The following is a 19,881-nucleotide window of genomic DNA, read 5'->3' as shown; positions in this document are numbered from 1 at the left end:
GAGATAAGAAAATGAATACTAATAGCAACAATATTAATAAAATAAGTGTACAAAAGAGAGGGTGATGCCCATGCAGAAATGCTCACAATGGACCCCTCCTTGAAGGAATCCCTTTTACCCCAAAGAGAGTCCCTCTCCCCACCCCAACCCCCCAGTGAAGTAAGGTGGTATCAAATAACACTAGGGTTCTGGTCATGCCCCCTCATGGCTATTGCAAAAAAATAACCCTGCCCTGGCTGGAACCAGGACAGCAGCATAGGTTAAACCTGTGGAAGGGGACAGCCCTTGAAGCTGGGATAACCCAGCGTGCATTTGTCCTGCCCAGAAGACCCTGAGTTTTGGTGGAGAAGGGAAAGTAAATATGAACAGTCAATTTATAAGCTTCCACTACCATGAGTCAAGGGACTTCTCTTTGTCAACTACAGGCCAGGCACAGGAGATTGTGTCAAGGCACACCTCCCTGTGGCTCAGAAACAGAGAATTCTCTTAGATCTTTTCTGTCTTTAAATAGGGAACTGGTCCATGGTGGTTTAACACCAGCCAGAAAATTAAACTCCAAATAAGCCACTCATAAACTCCAAATTAGCTGCTCCCCTTTCCCCCACCCCTTTCTGGTAAGAGAGAGACAAAAGCAGAGATGGTGGGTTGAGATAATTTACTGAAAGCAAAAAGCAACAATATTAATAACAAAAATATACAAAAAGAGAAGTTGTTTTACCCACAAAGAGGTGTTCACCATCTCAACTGAGTTCCATGTGTCAGCTGTGACAAAGACAAGATGGTGGACACTCCCTGTAGGTCATGTCCATGTGGTTCTCTGGGACAAGGTGGCAACTGTTCCAGTGCTGCCAGCTCCACAAGTTTTTCCAGACAAAGACAAGGTGGCAACCATTCCCACACACCATGTGGCCCCCAGGACAAAAGCAAGATGGTGGGGGAGGCTCCCACAGCTAACATTTCCTATCCCTCAGCCCAAGACAATGGAAACCAATGATAGACAAACCCCAGAAAGCTGGATCATCCATGTTACAGTGCCCATTTTCCAGACTGCTGCACTAGGCTGTGCTTGGCAGCATTCAGCTCCTCACACCTCAGTTTGCCACTGTTTTGTTCCCCACAGCTGTTCCCACTCTGACATTTCTCTGCTCCCCCTGTCACTGCCAGCCCAGCACACTCTGCTGGGCTCGGACTCGCTGCTGTGAGTAGCAGACGTGGTCTTTGCTTTAAAATAAAATACTAAATGAAATGAAAACCAGTGAGCTCTCTTGTCCTCATCCTGAAAAAAAAAAAAAAAATGCCAACCTTGAAATTTAGGGATTTCTTCTTTTCTGGAAACTTCTTTGTCCCTTTAGGAAATCCAGTTTTGCATGCTGACTTGTCACAGGATGAGTGGGAGCTTCAGACAAGCCCTGCCTTAAATTTAAGAAATCACTCTGGCCTGCAAGTTCTAAGGATGGCAGATTATATCTACTTATAAAATGAGTTATTTATGGAACAAGACAGGAGGTAACACATGAAAGGTCTTAATCAGAGTTACTTATGACACAGTATAAAACAAAAGAACTAGCAGTAGATTACATAAAACAGTGCATGATATCAAGGTACCTATATTAAAACTAGTAAACAAAATACTCAGCCTCCAGAGAAGTAACTGCAAAGCAGGTCTTCCTGCTCTGATGAAAAACTCTGTGTTTCCAGGAAAATGTGCAGAAGATTTCTGCTTTGGGAAAGTTTGATGCAGCTTATATAGTTTGTAAAGCTAGGTGCCTGTCAGTCAGAAATTCAGTTTCTCTTTCCAGATCTCACTTTCACAGTAAGATGCTTATTGTCAGCTGGGAGATGCCAGGCCAATGGTAATCCCATGGTGCCAAAACAACCCACTACAATACAGCTTTGCCTGGTTTGAATTAACTCACCAGTTAACAAGTAACAGATAAGCTCATGTGGAGGGTGAGATGCCCTGCTACATGACTTTTCATATACAAGTGTCCATTGACTTTTTTCCCTCCACGTTTGTCCATTACTGTTGCTCAGAAAATCACATTTCCATGTGTTTCTTACTGTAATTCAAGGGGGAAGGTGAAGGAACTCTTTGTTCTTTTCATCACCAATCTCAGTAATATCTGTGTGCAGAGACCTATTTTCTTCCTGTATGTCAAGGTGTTCATATGATTCCTCTCTTCCTTTTTTTCTAGACAAAATAAAAATACTCATAAGAACTACTGATGTGTAAAATTAATCCCCTAGTGGGAACAGAACAAGGTTCTAAAGATAAGTCAGCATTTTCCATTTCAGCATTATTTGAGTAAAATAAGCATCCACATGACAGTGCAGAATTAATTCCTGTTTTCTCCATCTTGTCCTCCATCAATATAACCAGAGCTGAGTTAACCTGTAAACTGTTCCACTTCCTCTGATCATGATATGTTTGAGGGCTAAACAGGTCTCAAGATAACTTAATAGTGCTTAAATTGTTTAACCAACTGCATCTCAAAGTATATTATCATCTCTAAAGCATGTTACAATTTTTTAATAAGCAAGTGAATCTCTATGTAGAGAGAAAAATGAAAAAAGACTGAGGCATAATCAGAGTTTTCTTTCTCATGTGTTTTTGCTGTACCCCATCATAAAATGTCTCCTGAAGCTTACCAAATCCAGACTGTGACAAAAGCTTCAGACACAGGGAGTTTGAAGGTAAATCTCTCCATAGGGTAGGGTCAGGCACAGAAGGATGGACTAAGAACTAAAGTTTGGATTTTTAAGGATACTCACTTCAATTGCAAAGGAAAGAGACAGACTATTCTAAGACAGAGCCAACCTATTGCAAACACATGAGAATAAAATGCATCCACTTGAAGTTGTACTCCAGTAAAGAGGAGAGTTGTGCAGAGAGATGAGGTCAGGGACTATATGGTTCCACTGATCTACTATACAAAGCAATTTAGTATCACTTTTCAAACATAGGTTTTGACAGGTTTTGACATTGGACACAATTAAACAGTAATTTTGGCCCTAATGAAGATCTAAGGTAAGAGCATTGTTTGAGAAACTTCCCATTTTGATTTGGATTATTTTTGGTCTTAAGGACAAGTAAGAAAATTCAGCAATTCAATCGTTCTTTAAGCAAGTTATCAGAAAATATTTGTGAGGGATAACCAACTCTTTCATCCTTCTCTAAAGCACAGAAGTGTATCTGATCAAAGGAAGGACTTGTTGACATTGTTATAACCAAAATACTGTTGCATAAATGCACCACGGAGGGCCTTTGGACTTACAAAATAGCAAGAGTGAGAACAATTTATTTTTGCTGAAACTTATCTTCCTACATTTTCAGTCTTTTTTATATGAATAAAAACCTATGAAAATACAATTTATATTTTGGACAAACAGTCAAGGTCTGGATTTAGGTTTTTCCATTCAATTTCAACTGGGGGTCCATTTTGAGGAGCTGGTCAATGGGTTTCAATCTCCCAGTGCCAGAATTACCTTTCCCCACTTACTGCTCAGCTCTTTTGATTTCACTCCTGGTGGCCCTTGTCCAGACAGCCTGTACACATTAGGACTGTCTTCCCTTTTTCTTAAAACAAAAGAGCAGCCTAGCAAACAATGCTAACAAGTGTAGTTGTTTAATCATAATTGTCTAACTACAGCTACTGATTACCAATTTTTTCAAAATAGAAGAGCTTGGCTCAAACCCTCATTCAAATCATGAAGGGCTTGGTATCCACAGCACCTTAAAAAATAAGTATTCTAATGATTGTACATAGCTTGAGATAGCAAAGTACCACTGTTGCCACTGCACCAAGCACTCCTAGCACAATTATCCAGATGTTACCTGAATTTTCTTTAAAAATACATCTACAAAACAGAAGTGCCTTATATTGCAAATATTCACTATTGTTCAATAAATATATCAAAGCTATGATTTTTTTTCTAATTTATAATCTAAAAGGTATGATTTAGGGAGAAAGAAAGATTAAAACAAAACTGAGACAAGGACAATAATGTTCAGGTTACCTGACAAATAAGACATTGAAGTGATACTTTACTGACTTAAGTGTAAATATCCAAAAGCACATTATTTTACTTAATTGTGCAGATAGCAAATTCCATGTGTGCTCATGGGATAGGATTTGACAACTTCTTAATACAAGTCCCATTTAAAACAAATCAGCTGCCCAGTGTGCTGAACACTTTGTCCAGGTGCAGTGCTCAGTGCCATTAACAGCACTGAGGATTTACAGTAGAGCAGCTCTGTAAATGTTATCCAGCCTGGATCAGAAATTTCATTACTCTGGCTGCAAAATCTTTATAACTTTAATCTGAAACAATGCCCAGCCTCATAGTGCAACCATGCAATCCAGGTGGACACAAGAAATCTGAGATGAGTGATAACCATGGATTCCACAGGAGATCAAAGCCCACCTAGAAGAAACCTCTGCACAGCACCAAACTGTCAGAAGAACTGTATGGTTCTACTACCTCAGGCTATCTTTCCCCTGCTGTGTCTTGTCCAAAGTATTTGAAAAATTCTGTATTCCTCTGGAAATTTCCTATAGAACTCTGGAAAACAGATAAAAAATAAGAGCTGCTAAGACAGAGCATTTAATCTAGTCATTGTCTCTACCATGGCTCTGTAACCCCATGCCTATGTTCACATCTTGTCAATTCCTTTAGAAGAGCAGCAACCCTTCCTCATGCAGGAGAGATGATTGTAAATTCATCTTTTTCCCTCTCAAAAGCCTTCTTTCCAGTGCACCTTGGAAACCCTTCTGATGGCTCAGGAGCTGCTGTGCCATGAGTGCTATCCAACATGGTCTAGCCCACTCCCTACTGTCTTCAGCTGCTTATCTGCTTTCAGGCTGTGCTGAAAGCTACAAACGTGCTCATCTGTAGTTGTTATCACTTATTCCACCCCCTTTTCTGTTATATTGTCTCTATTTTTTATGTCTTAGTGGCTTGCTTCAAGTTCTCTTCTTTGTTTAGGAAAGGAGCCCTATATTATTTCTCAGTCTTTTAGGTGATTGTATTTAATTGTGTGAAATGTCTGTGTGCTGCTACTGTACGTGCTATTGACAATGAAAGAACTGAACTAAGATTTCACAGCTGGGAATTTGCTATAGCTCATAAAAACACAGGAATGCATTTAAACATATATATCCCCAGGCCTAAAAAAGGCCTGGTGCGTAATATTAAAACTTTAAAAATAATAACTCCATGTTCCCAATAAGATTTCTTCTGCAGCCAAACTTACACCACATGCTTTGGGCTTCCCATCATCTTTCTGCTACATTTAAAGCTGTGTTTGCTGTCAGCAGGGCTTTTAGGACAGAATTCTGAGAGCCCTGCTATGTCCTCAGCTATGAGAGCAGTTGGTAGCAACTGAAGGCAGCCACTGATTTTGTAACCTTTGCCACAATAAGCTGCTGACTGGAAAACTTCTAGTCTTTAAATAAACACATCTTCAGTAACTTTCTTTATCCCCCTGAGCCAACAAAAATAAAATATGTATCTCTTCCCCAAATGCACCAATCACACAAAGATGGTTTTTCTCAGTATTGTATAGATTTCTGACTGACTCTTTGGCTGTGCATTGTCCTAACTGTCCTCATCTTCTGAAATGGAAGGAGCAGCAACTTACCAATGTGCAAAGTTTTGTGCAGGGAGGTGTTGAAATATTACACAGATATTCTCCACTGTCACCTGCAGTAAGATGATCCAACATCAGTGAATTCTCCTTAACCTGGACTTGAGGCCAGGATGAGGTCACTGCATTTCTGTGTAATGCCCAGACAACACTGAAACCATCAGTGCTTGCAGTGTCATTGCCCTGTTCACAAGGAATTATGGTGCTACCTCCTTCCACATTAAACAGGTGGTCTGAAACAGATAAAGAGCTCTCTGCACTTTTTTTTGGAAAGTACTGTGAAGGTTATTTAGACATTTTCTGATTTTTTTCCTGAGGTTTGATACTACCATAAACAAATACAAAAACATATTTCACTATGATATTGTATTCAAGTATCACAGTATGTTTCTAGAAGGATGTGAAGATTTTAAAAACAAACCCATTTTACCCTAAACAATCTAACTGATATTGGCAATATTTATGATTTTTTTTAATTTTTATTTTTTTTATTATTTTTCTCCTAATTAAGGGCCCTCATTAATAGTGATTCAGTCTAGTCCAGGTTACTGTGTAAAACAGCAGGAAATTTCACATGCTGGGAGGAGATAGAAAATGCAACTGATTAGATACCTGCACATCTGAAGCAAAATGATAAAACACAATGTAATTTAACTAAAAGAATAAGAAGATTATATGTAGCTAGAAATAACTTTTAGCTGTGGTGAACTTAAGTACTTTACTTGTCTATGTTGAACATTTAACAATTAATTAATAGCTTTAAAAAACAGGAAAGGGAAGGAGAAGGCAGGTAAGTGGAATTAATACCCAATATATAAAATACTAATACAAGACAAATTAACATCATAGCACAACTATTGATTTGACAGCAGGGTTTGACAGCAGTGGTGGCTGGCAGTCAGCTGGAGCAGAAGATAATAGATTATTTTGATATGGTATAACTACACTTGCTTTCTGTGGGGGGGTTTAATGAAGAGATGTGTGGGGCTAAAAAATCATGAAGACAAAAAAACCCAAAATTGTACCCCACACTGCTATTATAGAAACAAAAAAAAAGCAGTTTGTTTCCCAAATATTCTGCTGAGGGTTTAGATGGATGCAGTGAAATGCAAATACATGCGTAATGAAATGTACCTTTTGTGGATCAGAGGCATAAATAACAAAACAGACACAGTGCACTTGTTGGCTACTATGATGCTATACTTGAAACCTTCCATATTGTAAACTATTTATGGAAATTAAAAACTGCACTCTTATTCTGGAGCTTATACAGTGGGTTAGGAACTGAGAGTCTGGGTACCCTTCAGGGGGTAATCAGGGTGATGGAACCATCCATGCACATCTCACAAGGGAACTGCTCTTGCATTGCTCTTCTTTCAATTAAAATTACCTCCTAAGAAACAGGAGAGGTTGAAAAGCACCAATTATTTGTTCAAACTGAATTTCCAATGAAATTCAGGAGGAAGACAAAGCAGAGTTGAAATTTCATAGTCCTGCTTTTCCTTAACTAAGAAAATGAGCTGCTGTTTGCTAAAATGCAAACTGTTTGCTGCTCTCCATTCCCATTCACCCCAGAACTCAGACTGGTACTTAAGGATGCATGTGAAGAGAAGTACAATGAAAAGATCAAGCAGTACCAATAAAAGTCGGGCAAAAAATTGGAAATGGACAGAGTAAAGATCACACTCAGCTAGAGCAGCAGGAAAACTTTCACCTCCCTCACAGAACTCACATATTCTCTAAGGCTTCCATGTATTTTGTCCAATAAGCAAAATTCTTTTATTGATAGAGGGTAAAGTTAGTTTATTGGGCACCTCTTAAAATGTGAAACTGATATAGAGAAGATATTAAGAATAAAGGCAACTTATAGAAGGGTGAGCTAGCCCCTCTCATTCCTACTTCTTGGAAGGAACTTGTAATGCTGCCTTGTAATCCTAACAAATGCCTTTCAAAGAGAAAGGTATATTCTTTTGTGCTGTCCCATATCTGTGGTGCCCCACTGCAGAAAGATTGTCTTTAGTTTAACTCTGAAACCAGCTGTGAAATTCAGTAACAATGCAGGAAGAGATTTCATTCCTACCTTGCATCTTCCATTAAGCAGCCCACACTTCATGATGGAAATGAATATGAAAGTAATATCTGTAATGTTTATAATGTCCTTGTCACTTCTAAGAGAATAGAGAACTCCACTTCTAGTTTCCTCCCAATCTGTCTCTTAGATGGATATACTGCCTTCTACCCAAGATATATTTGGTGCTGGATAAGTGAGAAAGGCATGGCACTTCAGTCTCCTTTCTGTGTTTGTCTTGTGGTATTCCAGTACATAAGAAGAAGGAACCGTAGATAAAAAACCAATAATTTTTAAAAAAATAAATCCTACTACTTACAAAATAGTTTTTAACTTGAAGTGATTGTTCTTTTGAAATACCATTGGGGAGAATAAATACAGCTGATAATAAAACTTAGTCTGTGTTTGATTTCAGAAAAAGCACAGCTACTTACAATGCCAATATTTGTATTGTTCTGAGAAGCCACGTTATGTGTACCACATAATTACCCCTTAAAAATCAGAGAGCGTTAGGTTATGAAAACAAGTGCTGCACTAAAATTTTTCAAATCCATTTTACAACATTTCACCAGAGAAAAAAAATTTTAACACCAAAAGGTGCTCTGCTGGGTTGGAGGATTTTGATTCCTTGGGGAAAAACAACACAAGGAAATCTGTTGTTGGCATCCAATTTGTGGTGGTGCAATCCAACAGTTTTTGATGTCTTACTGAGCTCTCATGCATAGCAGCACTTCCACTTTTGTTTCATCTTGTGCTGTTCCCGGGTAGCAGGTATCAGAGCTCATGGTCAGGTTAAGTTTCAAGGAGGCATTTCCACTAGGGATGTTCTCCTGGAAAAGGTGTGTTCTGAGTCTGTAATGTGGATCTTGTTCTTCCAGCTGATCCTTCTGCTGGTAGTAACTGTGCACTTTTTTGTTCTCTTTGCTCCAGTGTATTACTTCATCATGCCCAGGTGGGAAATGACATGGGAGGATACAATACTTGGAAAACAGTCCTGTTACTTCTTCCTGTTCTGTAAAACCTAAAGCCCATAAGTACAAATGAATAAATTTAACCCAGTCTACAAGTATATTTCTGCCCCCCTTTATACCTGACAAAAAAATTGTTCTTGCAGTTGTGCCAATGGTTTTTCATGGTTTTTCTGTCACGTGAGTCTCTTTGGATAGCAAGAGTGTCCATTCAGTTTAATCAGGACTATAACACACAGCTCTGCTCTTCGAACTTCTGTTTATGTAGAAATCCCAAGTAAGCACCTACATATTCAAATCAGCACATTGCCACCTTGCCATCTGAACTTCACACCTTGTTTCCACACCTTGAACCACATCTTTTCCACCTTAGACTTTAAAAGGCTTTTGATCTGTGGCTTCCTACATGTTCAAACATTCACAGTGCCATGCTGCAATGCCCCACGTTACTACCAACTCACATAGTGCCAAGCAGCTGTACCATCACAGGAAAAAAAGACAGCACTGCAACAGACGGGAAGGACAGAACTTCTCAAAACAGCTTTGCCACCACAGACACCATCAGGAAGCTCTGTCCCAGCCCCAAGAGATGATTAAGGTGTCCATTCCACAAATTCACACAAGTGGCAGCATCTCATTTCCCTCAACATTTAACTTAGGCATTGCTGGCATACAAGAGCAATTTAAAATTAATATTTTAAAGAACTGACTGCATTGACTTAGCATTATCACGTCGACCTTCTTGGCCAAGCTCAGACAACCTGTTGTGCTGGTAGTAAGTGCCCAGGGGCAGCTGCCTTCTGAGACATTCTGATGCCCTCTCCAGCTCATCTGGCAGAACAATCCAAATGACTTTCCCTTAGTCTTCTCAATGCAAAGTCAGCCAATTTTCTGCAAACCAATTTCATTCTGAACTGAAAAGCACTGCCTGCTGAGCCATGGGGCAGAAACACTGGCAGATAACAGTCTGGGGGCCAAGGTGTCCAATTGCCACAGCCATTGACAAGCAGTCTTTTGCTTCAGAAGGCTTTTATATTACCCAAAATCAATTTTTTACCATTTATAAGTAGTGTTTGAATTCATTAACTCTCCTGAATAAAAATTAGTAATAATGGTCTTTATTAGTTTTCAGCTAAAACCTACCCCAAAGTGTAGCACCGATGTGAAATAAACAGATCATAACAGCTGGTATGTTCTGTCCTTCCATTTCTTCATCGGTTTAGATTCATGTCAAACTGGCAAAATAAAAGCAGGGGAGAAGACCTGTATAAATGGATATCAAAGACATGCCCATATCACAATTTCCTTTCTACAGCTTGCTAAGGATAATAGGCCTTTGTATCACATTTTTTGTTTGCAACACACTTGGTGCACATTTTTGGCCTTAAACTCATCCATTATATGATCCTATGCATTACATAATGGTGGAGGCCCCCTCATTACCTTGTAGCCCCTTGCAGATTGATATTTTATTTTTAATAAATAGAAAGTATTTACTCTCAGTGTTGTTGCAGGGCTAGGGAATATTAATCTTCTTCATTCCTAAACAGGACACCAAGGAAAACTGGTCAAGTAAAATTTGTAAAAGGATGGAAGATGTCCCTCATCAAGCCTGATTTTCTTTACTTCTTAAAATATTTTTCTGATTACTGCAACATTTGACTTTCTGGGGTGGGAAATTTGACTGCATTTGCAAATACTGCCAACATAGAGAACTTTTCACACTTTTTACCCTTTCAAAAATGTGTGCATGGTAATCTAGGATAGGAATGCAAAGGAGGAGGAGACTCATCACATCTTGTGTTTTGTCAGACAGCAATGAACTGCAACCTCTCATGCACAGCAGAAAAAGAATAACCTTACTGTAACTATTACCTGAGTGGAGGAAGAATGCAGTCTTATTATCCTAAAATACAGCATATGCCAGTGGAAAAATTACCTCATGAGTCAAGTAACTTAAAAAGACTTTAAGGGATTTTCCCTAGTCCTTTTTTACTCCCCAAAAGGCAGCTGTAGGTACCATTTCTACACAGGACACAGATTTAGCCAGGCTTGCTACCCAGACTTTTTAGTATTATGAATAATTTTGACTGGTGTGTGAGACTGTATCTGTGGTAGATGTGAATCTTAAATCCCAAAGATTTTTGAGTATTATTAGATTTTCTTCTGAAAATCTAGTTTTATGATTGTTTTATGTATTCTCACTATTCTTTTAGGAGAAAAAACAGAACAAAAAAAAATTACAGAGGCATGAAAACATTAAATCTGAGACAGAACTAGATGCAATGGTAAAATAAACATATAATTTTGTTCTATGTCAGCAACTATTGCCAGGATCTACCTTCTTTAGCCCTTCTTACATTGTCAAGTGGGGTACATCATGTTTTATTGGATTTTTTGCTTATTTACCTACAACTTCCAACTTGATCACCACAATACACCATGCCTGATGTTTGAATTTCAGAAACTGCAATCAGTGCTGTATTTCCCTTGAGAGAATTGCCATGTTTAATTGATAGTCACCTTTCATTGGCAGCGATGCTCAGACATGACATGGTTATCATAACATGGTCATAACATGGTTCCAGTGGTACCTCTGTGATGCCTTTGGGGTCTGCATGGACAGTGCACACTGCCTCCCACCTTCCAGCTGTGCCCCATAACCCTGCTCCAAAATACACAGCTACAGCTACTTAGCTGAAAATTTTCATGTTCAACACAAACCTCAGTTTTGGATCTTCCCATCAGAGAAAAATGTATGCTGGTCTGTAGAAAAATGTGAGGACTGTAGGTTCTGGCCAGCCTTTTCAGCCAGTTCTGGGGTTTTACAGGAATAAAGAGTGTGTATGCTGATAATTAGAGTCACACTGCAAAGTACTGAACAAACATGCTTTTCCTGTTTGTCACAGATGTAAGTGGCACAACCAAGAAATCATGCCTCGAGGCTTTGTAGTGAAATATCAATATGAAATTATGTATACAGACAGTGCACAACTAGAATTAAGATCACTGGAGTCATGTTAGTCACTGATGCTCTAGTTCTCAGGAGAATTATTTCATACAGAATCACCACAGACTCGACTGGAAAGCAGTTCAGCCACGGTTTCTGAGAGCAAGGCAAGGTGCTAAAATGCATCTCCAAAGACATACTGAATAGCTCAAATAGAGGTAGGGAGAATGCAGCATTTGGCCACTACAGGAAAAGAAAACATGCTTGCTTTTTCTTCTGTTACTCAGTGACCAAAGGGTATCCAAATATTTCCTCATCTTTGAGCTTTGCATTCAAGCTGAAACCTGATCACAGCACTCCTGCAGCAAACAGCCATCAGGATTGGTGGCTGCTCAATGTACTTTCCTCTGTGACCTCTTTGAGAGAAGATAGGCATATTGAAATAACCTTCTTTCAAATAAAATTTATTTCTTTGTACTTCTGATTAATTCATTTTCAATGCAACTTAACAACAACAACACACAGACACTTATGAGGACTGGGAAATACCACAATATTTTAATTTTTACCGAGAAGCAAACAAGAAAAACAAACATGTAAAATTCTCAAAAACACATGTTAATCACACACTGCTAAAATCTCCTACCTGCCACAATGATACCAGCTTTCTAGAATTTCCTCACTGAACCTTCAGAGGATTTCCTGTAGTAAAACAGAGGAGTAATTCTCTGCCTCCCCACAAATGAAACCCTTACAACTTAAATGCTAACTTCAATTGTTGAGAAATACTCACAATGGAATAAAGTTTCCACAATCTAAAGGTCTCTCCCCATTGAACTTTGCCTCTCTCCAGCTGCACTCTGAGCGCCCCACCTGCATGGCACAGGGCTCAAATAACCAACATACAAGTTCATGTCCATCCTATTAAAGGGAAACAGCTGTTTCTACAGTGAGAGCTACGACTCAACATGAAGATTTCACAGCTTTTGTGTTCCCTTCTTTGGGCTTAAAAAACTTTTCCTCTTAACCATTTATTTTGCCTAGCAAACCCAAAGCTCCTGCAGGCTGTAACAGAGGAGATAAGTCAGCAATATGATGCTCACAGCAGCCACGATGCCGCTCGGACACAGGCAGCGAGGTCAGTTCTCTACGGGCAGGAGAACAAGAACATAAGGTAAAAGTAATCATGACACTCTTCTCAAAAAGTTGGTCACTTGAAACAAGAAGTAGGTGCCTAGAGCTGCCTGCAGGGTTAGGTAATTATTTTCTAACAATATTTTAACAGTGACTTTTTCTCTCTGGACAATTCAAGACTTGTGTGTGCCATCTGGTTTCCAGCAGAACAGAACAACTCAAGTATTTTTGGGAAGAGGGCTTCCAAAAAACCCCAAATAAAGTGCAGGAAGAAGTGGCAAGAATGCGTGTCTCCCCTCAAAGACCTGGTGCCAGGAATACACAGGTGAGGCGTGTCTTGCATTCGCAGAATTATTTCGGTCAGAAAACGCCTCTGAGATCATTGAGTCCAACCTTTCACTAATAAACTCCTCAACTAGACCATGGCATTAAGTGACACGTCCAGTCGTTTCTCGAACACTTTCAGGAATGTCTTTTTCAGGTGATGTCCCTGGGCAGTTCATTGCAATACTTGAAAACCACCTCAGAGAGGAAATCCCTGCCAATATCTAATCTAAACGTCCCTTGGCGCAGCTTGAGGCTATGTCCTCCTGTTACTAGTTAAGTGGGAGAACAGGCCGATCTCCACCTGGCGACAACTTCTTTTCAGGGACTTGTAGAAGTGGTAAAGTCTTTCCTGAGCGGCTCCTCATGGGAGCCGCACTTCACAGCCTTCACCAGCTCCAGTACCCTCCCCTGGGCACGCTCCAGCACCTCAAAGTGTGTCTGGTAGTGAGGTGTCCAGAGCTGGACACAGCACTCGAGGTGCCTCACCAGTGCCAAGCACATTCCCGAGGAGCTTTCCCACCCGCTGCCTTCCCCAGCCCGCCGCTTCCAGCCGGCACCCGCGGCTAACGCTGCGGCCCTCGGCTGCCGAGGCTCACTCTCCCGCACATCCGGCCGCACAGCACCGCACCGCTGCCCGCTCCGCACCTGCACGGAGCGAGGCGCTCCCAAGCTTGCCTTCGCACAGGGAGAAAAGTTTAAAAGCTGCCGAGCTCCCGTGAAGCCGCTCCCGGGCTGAAAGGCGCAGTTTGGGCCGCGCGGGTTGGCTGTGAGGCCTCCCCGGCGCCGCCCCGAGCGCTCGGAGGCGGTGCGGGCCCGCCCCTGTCGCTGTGGTTACGAGTAAAGATGGCGGAAGAGGGCGCTCCGGGCCGGCGCGGGGAGCGGGAGCGGAGCGAGGAGGCGCCGGCGGAGCGCGGTCCCGGCGCGGCTTTTCACATGTTCGTGCTCATGGAGGACCTGCTGGACAAGCTGAAGCTGCTGAGCTACGAGGAGGAGGCGCTGCGGCGCCACAACATGCGGCCTCTCTCCAGGTGCTCCCGGCCCGCGCCTCCTCCTCGCCCCGGCGGGAGGGCGCTGGCGTGGCCGCGGGCGGGGGCGGCGGGCAGGAATCCCTCCGGGCCATCGGAGCCTAGCGAAGGAAGGCGGGGCAGGATGCCTGGCTCAAGGGAAAAACAGCCAGTTGCAAAGTTTCCCGTATGAGCTGGGAGCTTTCAAAACGCGAGGCCCCGCGAAAAGCTGAGATGCGATAATACTCCCGTGACCTTCCCTGCCCCTGGCAGGTACTGGATATCCGCATGCCAGGGTACCTGTGCAAACAATAATTCTACCTAAATTCCACCTATTATACAGAAAATAGCTCTGCCTAAATTCTAAGTTATTCTAAATAACTACATGTCTTGAATTCAGACTAGCTATTCGTGGGGTGTGTATATTTTTTAACCCTTTAACCCTTTACAAAGAGGGTCTTGGACCCGTTGTTGGTAAGGCTGAGGTTTCGTATCCAGTACGTATTTGTTTTTTATATCTTTTTTTAATATTATGGTGAGAGACAGGAAGCCTGGGAAACAGGACCAATGTGCTCCCAGCATCACCTGCCCAAATAAGTTTTAAACCCATCTGTAAATTTCAGCCAGGCTCCACAGCAGGGTGTAGAATTAAGGGTCACAATTATAAGCCACAATTAATAAATAATTAAATTGGTAAGGGAGTCCAAGTTATTCCCTTTTTGGGAAGGAGGCTTAAGTGTGAGTACAGTGGCTGCAGTTTGGTTCTAGCCTGCTGTTGAATTGTTGGAATGTTTGGAGCAGGGCAGCAAACCTTTGTGGACTTAGTGAGTAGCTGTGTCAGTAAAAGGAAGCATTTCCAGAATTTCCTAGTATCCATTGTGCATGTTATTTATGCTTTAGGTGGAATAACTGCCTGTGGTCTGGTTTTATGGGCTGAATTCTTGTTAGGTTCAAATATTTGAATTTGGTGTGATCCAAATCAGTTCCAGTTTTCATCGGTCTCCAAAGCACAGTAGGTAAGACACAGTAGGTAAGCAGAAGGATCACTTCAAAACATGCCCCTGATCTCAGCTGAATTTGCAGATGTGGGAATACGATCCTCTTGCGTCTCTTGAGGAAAGCGTGAAGGGGAGGTGATTTGGGGAGCCCGGCAGCCAAGCCCGGTGTTGACTAATAACTTACTCAAAGCTGGAAAGAAGCAAGCTGGGTGTAGAAAACTTGGTCTGTTGTGGTCATGTGTGAAGCCAGGCATCCTGAATTTAGTTCAGATTGGTTGCTCATTGACAAAACAGGGTAAAGAAACTGCTTCATAGCCTGTGCGTACCTATAATGCTGTAAGAGCTCCAGAAGCTCACAATACGTCCCATTTGTCCCCTTTTTAAACAGGCACTACTTTGCGCTGCCCACCAATCCCGGTGAGCAGTTCTTCATGTTCTGCACGCTCGCCGCTTGGCTGATCAGCAAAGCGGGACATCCCTTCGAGCAGCCGCAGGAGTGCGATGACCCCAATGCGGTGATTTCAAATGTGCTCTCAGAACTGCGTTCCTTTGTGAGTGTCACATGGGCTCTCTTGCCAAGTGTGGTGCAAACACCTGCATTCCCTTCAGAAATAACAGCAGTCACACTGCTCTCCTGCTGGGTCTGGTCACAAGGACTGGACAGACTTTTTCCTGGCTGTAAGTTTGTACTATGTTACTCAGTTAACTGGAAGTTTACATAGGCAAGTATCACCTACTTGCTGATTATTTTTTTAGCACTACAGAAATGGTCTTTTAAATTATTCCAGTTACTTTTGTTCTACAGTCTGTAAAATGGATTAAACCAGGCTTACCTTTTGTAGTGCTACATATGTTGCTCATTTATAGTAGCATAATTTTCAGAAATTTTATCTGGAAGGTTTACACAGTTTGTAATTCAGTTCCTGCCAAAGCCAATGACTTCATTTGTAGTGTAGGAAGTTGTTTACAATAGTGTTCATGTTTTCTTCTTCTTTTTTTTTTTTCTTTTCACTTTGTTAAGGAGTAAAAGGCTGTACAAACTGCCAGGAACTACTGGGATGTTTTTTAAAAAAATAAATAATAATTATAATAATTTCAAATAATTATAATAATTATATAATACTATATAACGTATATTATACTATTACATATAATATACCATATATAATATATATTGTGGAATTTTAATAATAATAATTTTGAATAAATATATTTTTTAAAAAGGGAAAAACAAACCCAAAGGTCAGGAGTGTATATCAACTGACAAGAAATATGATCTTATGGAAGATTATACTCTGATGCAGCTGTGAATGATGTTAAGGATACTGTTCTCTAAAGGAGTTAAACCATAACAAACGACTGTGTTTATTCTGCATGACAGCAATAAATTAAAATATTTAATAAATAAAGTCTGGAGCTAACAGGGCACCATTGAAAAGGTGGTAGTTAAGTTTCAATACCTGAGTTTCTCTAAAGCTGCTCTTACCTTGCCTTGTCACTTGTGTGCTTGACCATCCAACAGATCGCTTGTGGCTGCTGCCTCTTCTGCTCCCTGCTGCCTCTTCTCCTCCTCTTATCACATGCTTAAAGATTCCTGCACTACATCTGTTCCTTGCCTTTGTCTGCTTTTCCTTCTCTTGCCTCATTGGAGCTGCCTAGGAGACGAATGTAAATTGTCATTAATGAAGTCTTCATACACGAGGGACACTTTGGTCTTAGTGTACAAAAACTTACCTCCCTGCAGGGAAATTTGGGTTGCTAGGCCATTAGTGAACAGGCTGTCTCTTTATTTTAGGGAAGGTCTGTGGATTTTCCTCCCTCAAAATTAAAGACTGGCTGCGGAGAGCAAGTGTGCTATGTTCTTGATTGTTTAGCTGAAGAAGCCTTGAAACACACTGGGTTTACCTGGAAAAGGTACAGTACAGTCTAAGCATCCTCCCTTAGGCATTGCTTTCCAGGAAACAGATGTAAGTTGTAGTGGTAAAATAAAACATAGGAATGACTAAAAACGTTTTACTTGACATTTCATGAGATGGAAAATTCAACTGGGCTTGAAGCAGGGTGACCAATTAAGTCTTAATGCAATTTCACACAACTGGCCTGTTACCAGCAAGCTGAATTTGGAACATTATAGACTTTGCTAATTAAGGTTTAACTGATGATTTTTTTTTTTATTTCTTTTTTATTTCCCTCTACATAACTCCTTATTAATCTGAGCTTGTTCTATTTGAGTTGAAACATTTAGTCCTTTTAGGTTTGATCAATCAGTAATAAATTTCTGGAGTTATGCACAGTATCATCATGTTACAAGTAGACTAGAGTAATTTTATTTAACCTGAAGGAAATCTTAGGACAAATTAGATGGCAGATAATCTCAAGTATATGAAAATGTCTTTAAAAGTGTTCTTTATTTCATTCTTTTCCTTTGATGAGTTTTGAAATGGATAAAGTAATTTTTACCTTGGAAATATTTTACTGTTACTGCTCTTTAGTACACAAATTCCATTGTAGGCTGAAAATAAGCCTGTGGTGACTTGCACTTGAATTTTAGGAGCTTATGCCAATGGAGAAAACGCCCAAAATTTACTTCCTAGATGACTTTGTAGTGTGAATGTGCTGTACTGCCTTTACTTTTAAGACAGTTCAAGATGAATAAGACTTTCAAGGCTGAGTGTATATTTAAGTTGTGAAACACTAATCACTGTCTAGGTATGTTCCACATGATCCATTTTTCTCATGAAATGTTTTGTTTGCAGAGGTATTTACAATTTATTGTGTTTTAAAGCTCTGCTGTTATTTGAATTTCAGGCCAGTATACCCAACAGAAGAGCCAGAAGAAGAAGAAATAACAGAAGATGATGCAGAATTAACACTTAATAAATTGGAAGAGGATGTTGCAGTATGTTTATTTGACTGATTTTAATTATATTAGTATTGGTCAGCTATGAGGAAATTTTTATTTACTGTTCATTTTGTTTGGCTTTGTTTAAAAAGTCTTTTCAGTTAGCTGTTCAGGTTTTTTCCTGCAGCTCCCTTCCTGCATTGTCAGATTCTCTGCAGAGTTTTTTGTTGCTTTTCAGATAAGATTAACTCTTCAAGACAGAGCATATGTTCTTAAGTGCAGTGGAATCTAACTATGCATTAAAAAAAAGGAGATTTAGAATTGTTTATTTTCTACTGATAAATCTACTCTTGATGTTAAACTAAAGGGTTAAAATAGGAAAACAGTCAGCTGTCTGCTCTTTTCTGTATCTTGTTAACGTCTAAGCTGCTTAAATTGGGAAGTGGGGATGAAACAGTTAACTAAAGCGCAGTTGAAATGCTTCAGAGAACCTCTGGGTTTGCTCTCAGGTATTGTCCTAGGCCATGATTTTCACAACTAATGTGTTCTGTTAGGTCTTTGGAATGTATGTGTGTTGATAAAAAACAGTGAGGTGTTACTCCTTTACTAGGTGTCACATTACCAGGCAGTTTATACCAAAAGGATACTCACTTTTTAGAGCCCCTAGTGGCTCTAGTGAGATTAATTACATGCCAATGTAACTTTTTTTGCCCAGTCCATTGTTGCTGCCAGTTTATTGATATTAGTTGTACTCATAATTGAATTTAGCAGTATTTCCAGCAATTAAATGCTAATGATAAGGTTCATTGACTGTTCTTTGGTTTTGATTCTTCTGGATAAAAATGATGAGGCTGACAGAGACAAGGCTAGTTCTGTAATTCTTGGGGAATGGGATAGCCTGTGTTAGGTGGCCAGCAGTAGGCAGTGAGGCTGTGTGTTTAAGGAAATCTGCACAGTTTGGTTTCTCAGTTCTGATAACCAGTCTTCTTGTTCTGGTGCTATGTTCTTTTAAATGCTGCCCAAATATGTATTGTCCATTTAGCAAAATATAGTCTCAGTCTAGTCTTAATTTCTTGCAAGTATTCAGGGGACTTGGGGCCAAACATGCCAGAAGAAAAGTTAGTTAAAAACTGGGTAAAGTAGAGAAAAGAGTAATAAACTCCAAGGTTTTCACTGAGTCTTGAAGGATTTTACCGTAAGACCTGCGTTATTGCAGCTTTTGTGGTTTGTGTAGAAAGGAGGTGGATGATAAAATTTCACTTTGGTGGAAAAGACAGGAGGAGGACAAAGTGTATAAGGGTGAAGTATATGGGTGATGAAATGGCAGATGAAATACAGTACAGAGAAATGAAGGTTAATGCTCAGAAAAAGCATCGTTACTTACAGGTGATGGGCTCTCAGCTGATCATAGTGACGGAAGATGGGAATTTTGAGGCTATAACAGATTTATAGAATATGTGAGCAGAGAGCGTGGTCTCATGGGCAAGAAAAAATCAATTGCCTCAATTCCTGTTGTGTTATTTTGCATACTTAAGATGTGGCATCATTCTGTAACTCCAAATATGTAGTGCAAACAACATAATGAAAACTGTTGAGGTCTGGTTTTTGTTTGGTTTTTGGTTTGATGGGGTTTTATTTTTAAGGTAGAGCTTTAAAAAATGCATAATAAAATACAATTACCATACAACTATTGATAATGGGCCATTTGATGTCAGAGGCCTTGGGTTTAGGATTTGGGTTTTGTTGTTTGGTTGGTTTATTTTTGTAATACAGTGACGCTCTGAAGGAAATGTGGTATACTTTTGATCTTTCAGCTTGTCCCAGGTATTATGTCTCTTCATAAGCTCCATATCATAAATTCCCCATGTCTTATTTTGTTCAGAAATATGGAACTTAATACTCCTTGAATTGTGCTCCTGCAAAATAAAACTATGGAGAAAGAT

The 19,881-nt window shown here is 40.2% G+C and overlaps 2 protein-coding genes and 1 long non-coding RNA gene across 4 annotated transcripts in view; 1 reads left to right on the top strand and 2 right to left on the bottom strand.

Annotated features, from left to right (window-relative positions):
- Window positions 1-707: 707 nt before the first annotated feature.
- Window positions 708-16,893, bottom strand: HHLA2 (HERV-H LTR-associating 2). Its single transcript, XM_033517917.1, is given in 7 exon segments — window positions 708-4,563; window positions 5,642-5,880; window positions 7,728-7,787; window positions 7,790-7,986; window positions 8,430-8,736; window positions 9,827-9,918; window positions 16,583-16,893. Coding segments are annotated over 6 exon segments (942 nt in total). The 5' UTR covers window positions 9,891-9,918; window positions 16,583-16,893; the 3' UTR covers window positions 708-4,488.
- Window positions 13,880-19,881, top strand: part of IFT57 (intraflagellar transport 57) — a 13,438-nt gene continuing 7,436 nt past the window's right edge. Inside the window, exons 1-4 of the mRNA XM_015630941.3 lie at window positions 13,880-14,122; window positions 15,485-15,647; window positions 16,892-17,010; window positions 17,905-17,995. Of these exons, the coding sequence (XP_015486427.1) occupies window positions 13,938-14,122; window positions 15,485-15,647; window positions 16,892-17,010; window positions 17,905-17,995 (558 nt within the window). The 5' untranslated portion in view covers window positions 13,880-13,937. The remainder of the gene's footprint in view (window positions 14,123-15,484; window positions 15,648-16,891; window positions 17,011-17,904; window positions 17,996-19,881) is intronic.
- Window positions 19,332-19,881, bottom strand: part of LOC107205880 — a 24,555-nt gene continuing 24,005 nt past the window's right edge. For both annotated transcript variants that reach the window (XR_004499440.1, XR_004499442.1), the window contains one exon: window positions 19,332-19,867. This is a non-coding gene — a long non-coding RNA (uncharacterized LOC107205880). The remainder of the gene's footprint in view (window positions 19,868-19,881) is intronic.

Source organism: Parus major, chromosome 1 (assembly GCF_001522545.3).
Source record: "Parus major isolate Abel chromosome 1, Parus_major1.1, whole genome shotgun sequence".
NCBI lineage: Eukaryota > Metazoa > Chordata > Aves > Passeriformes > Paridae > Parus > Parus major.
The sequence above is the reverse complement of the archived record's forward strand: the minus strand, read 5'-3'. Positions and strand labels throughout refer to the sequence as shown.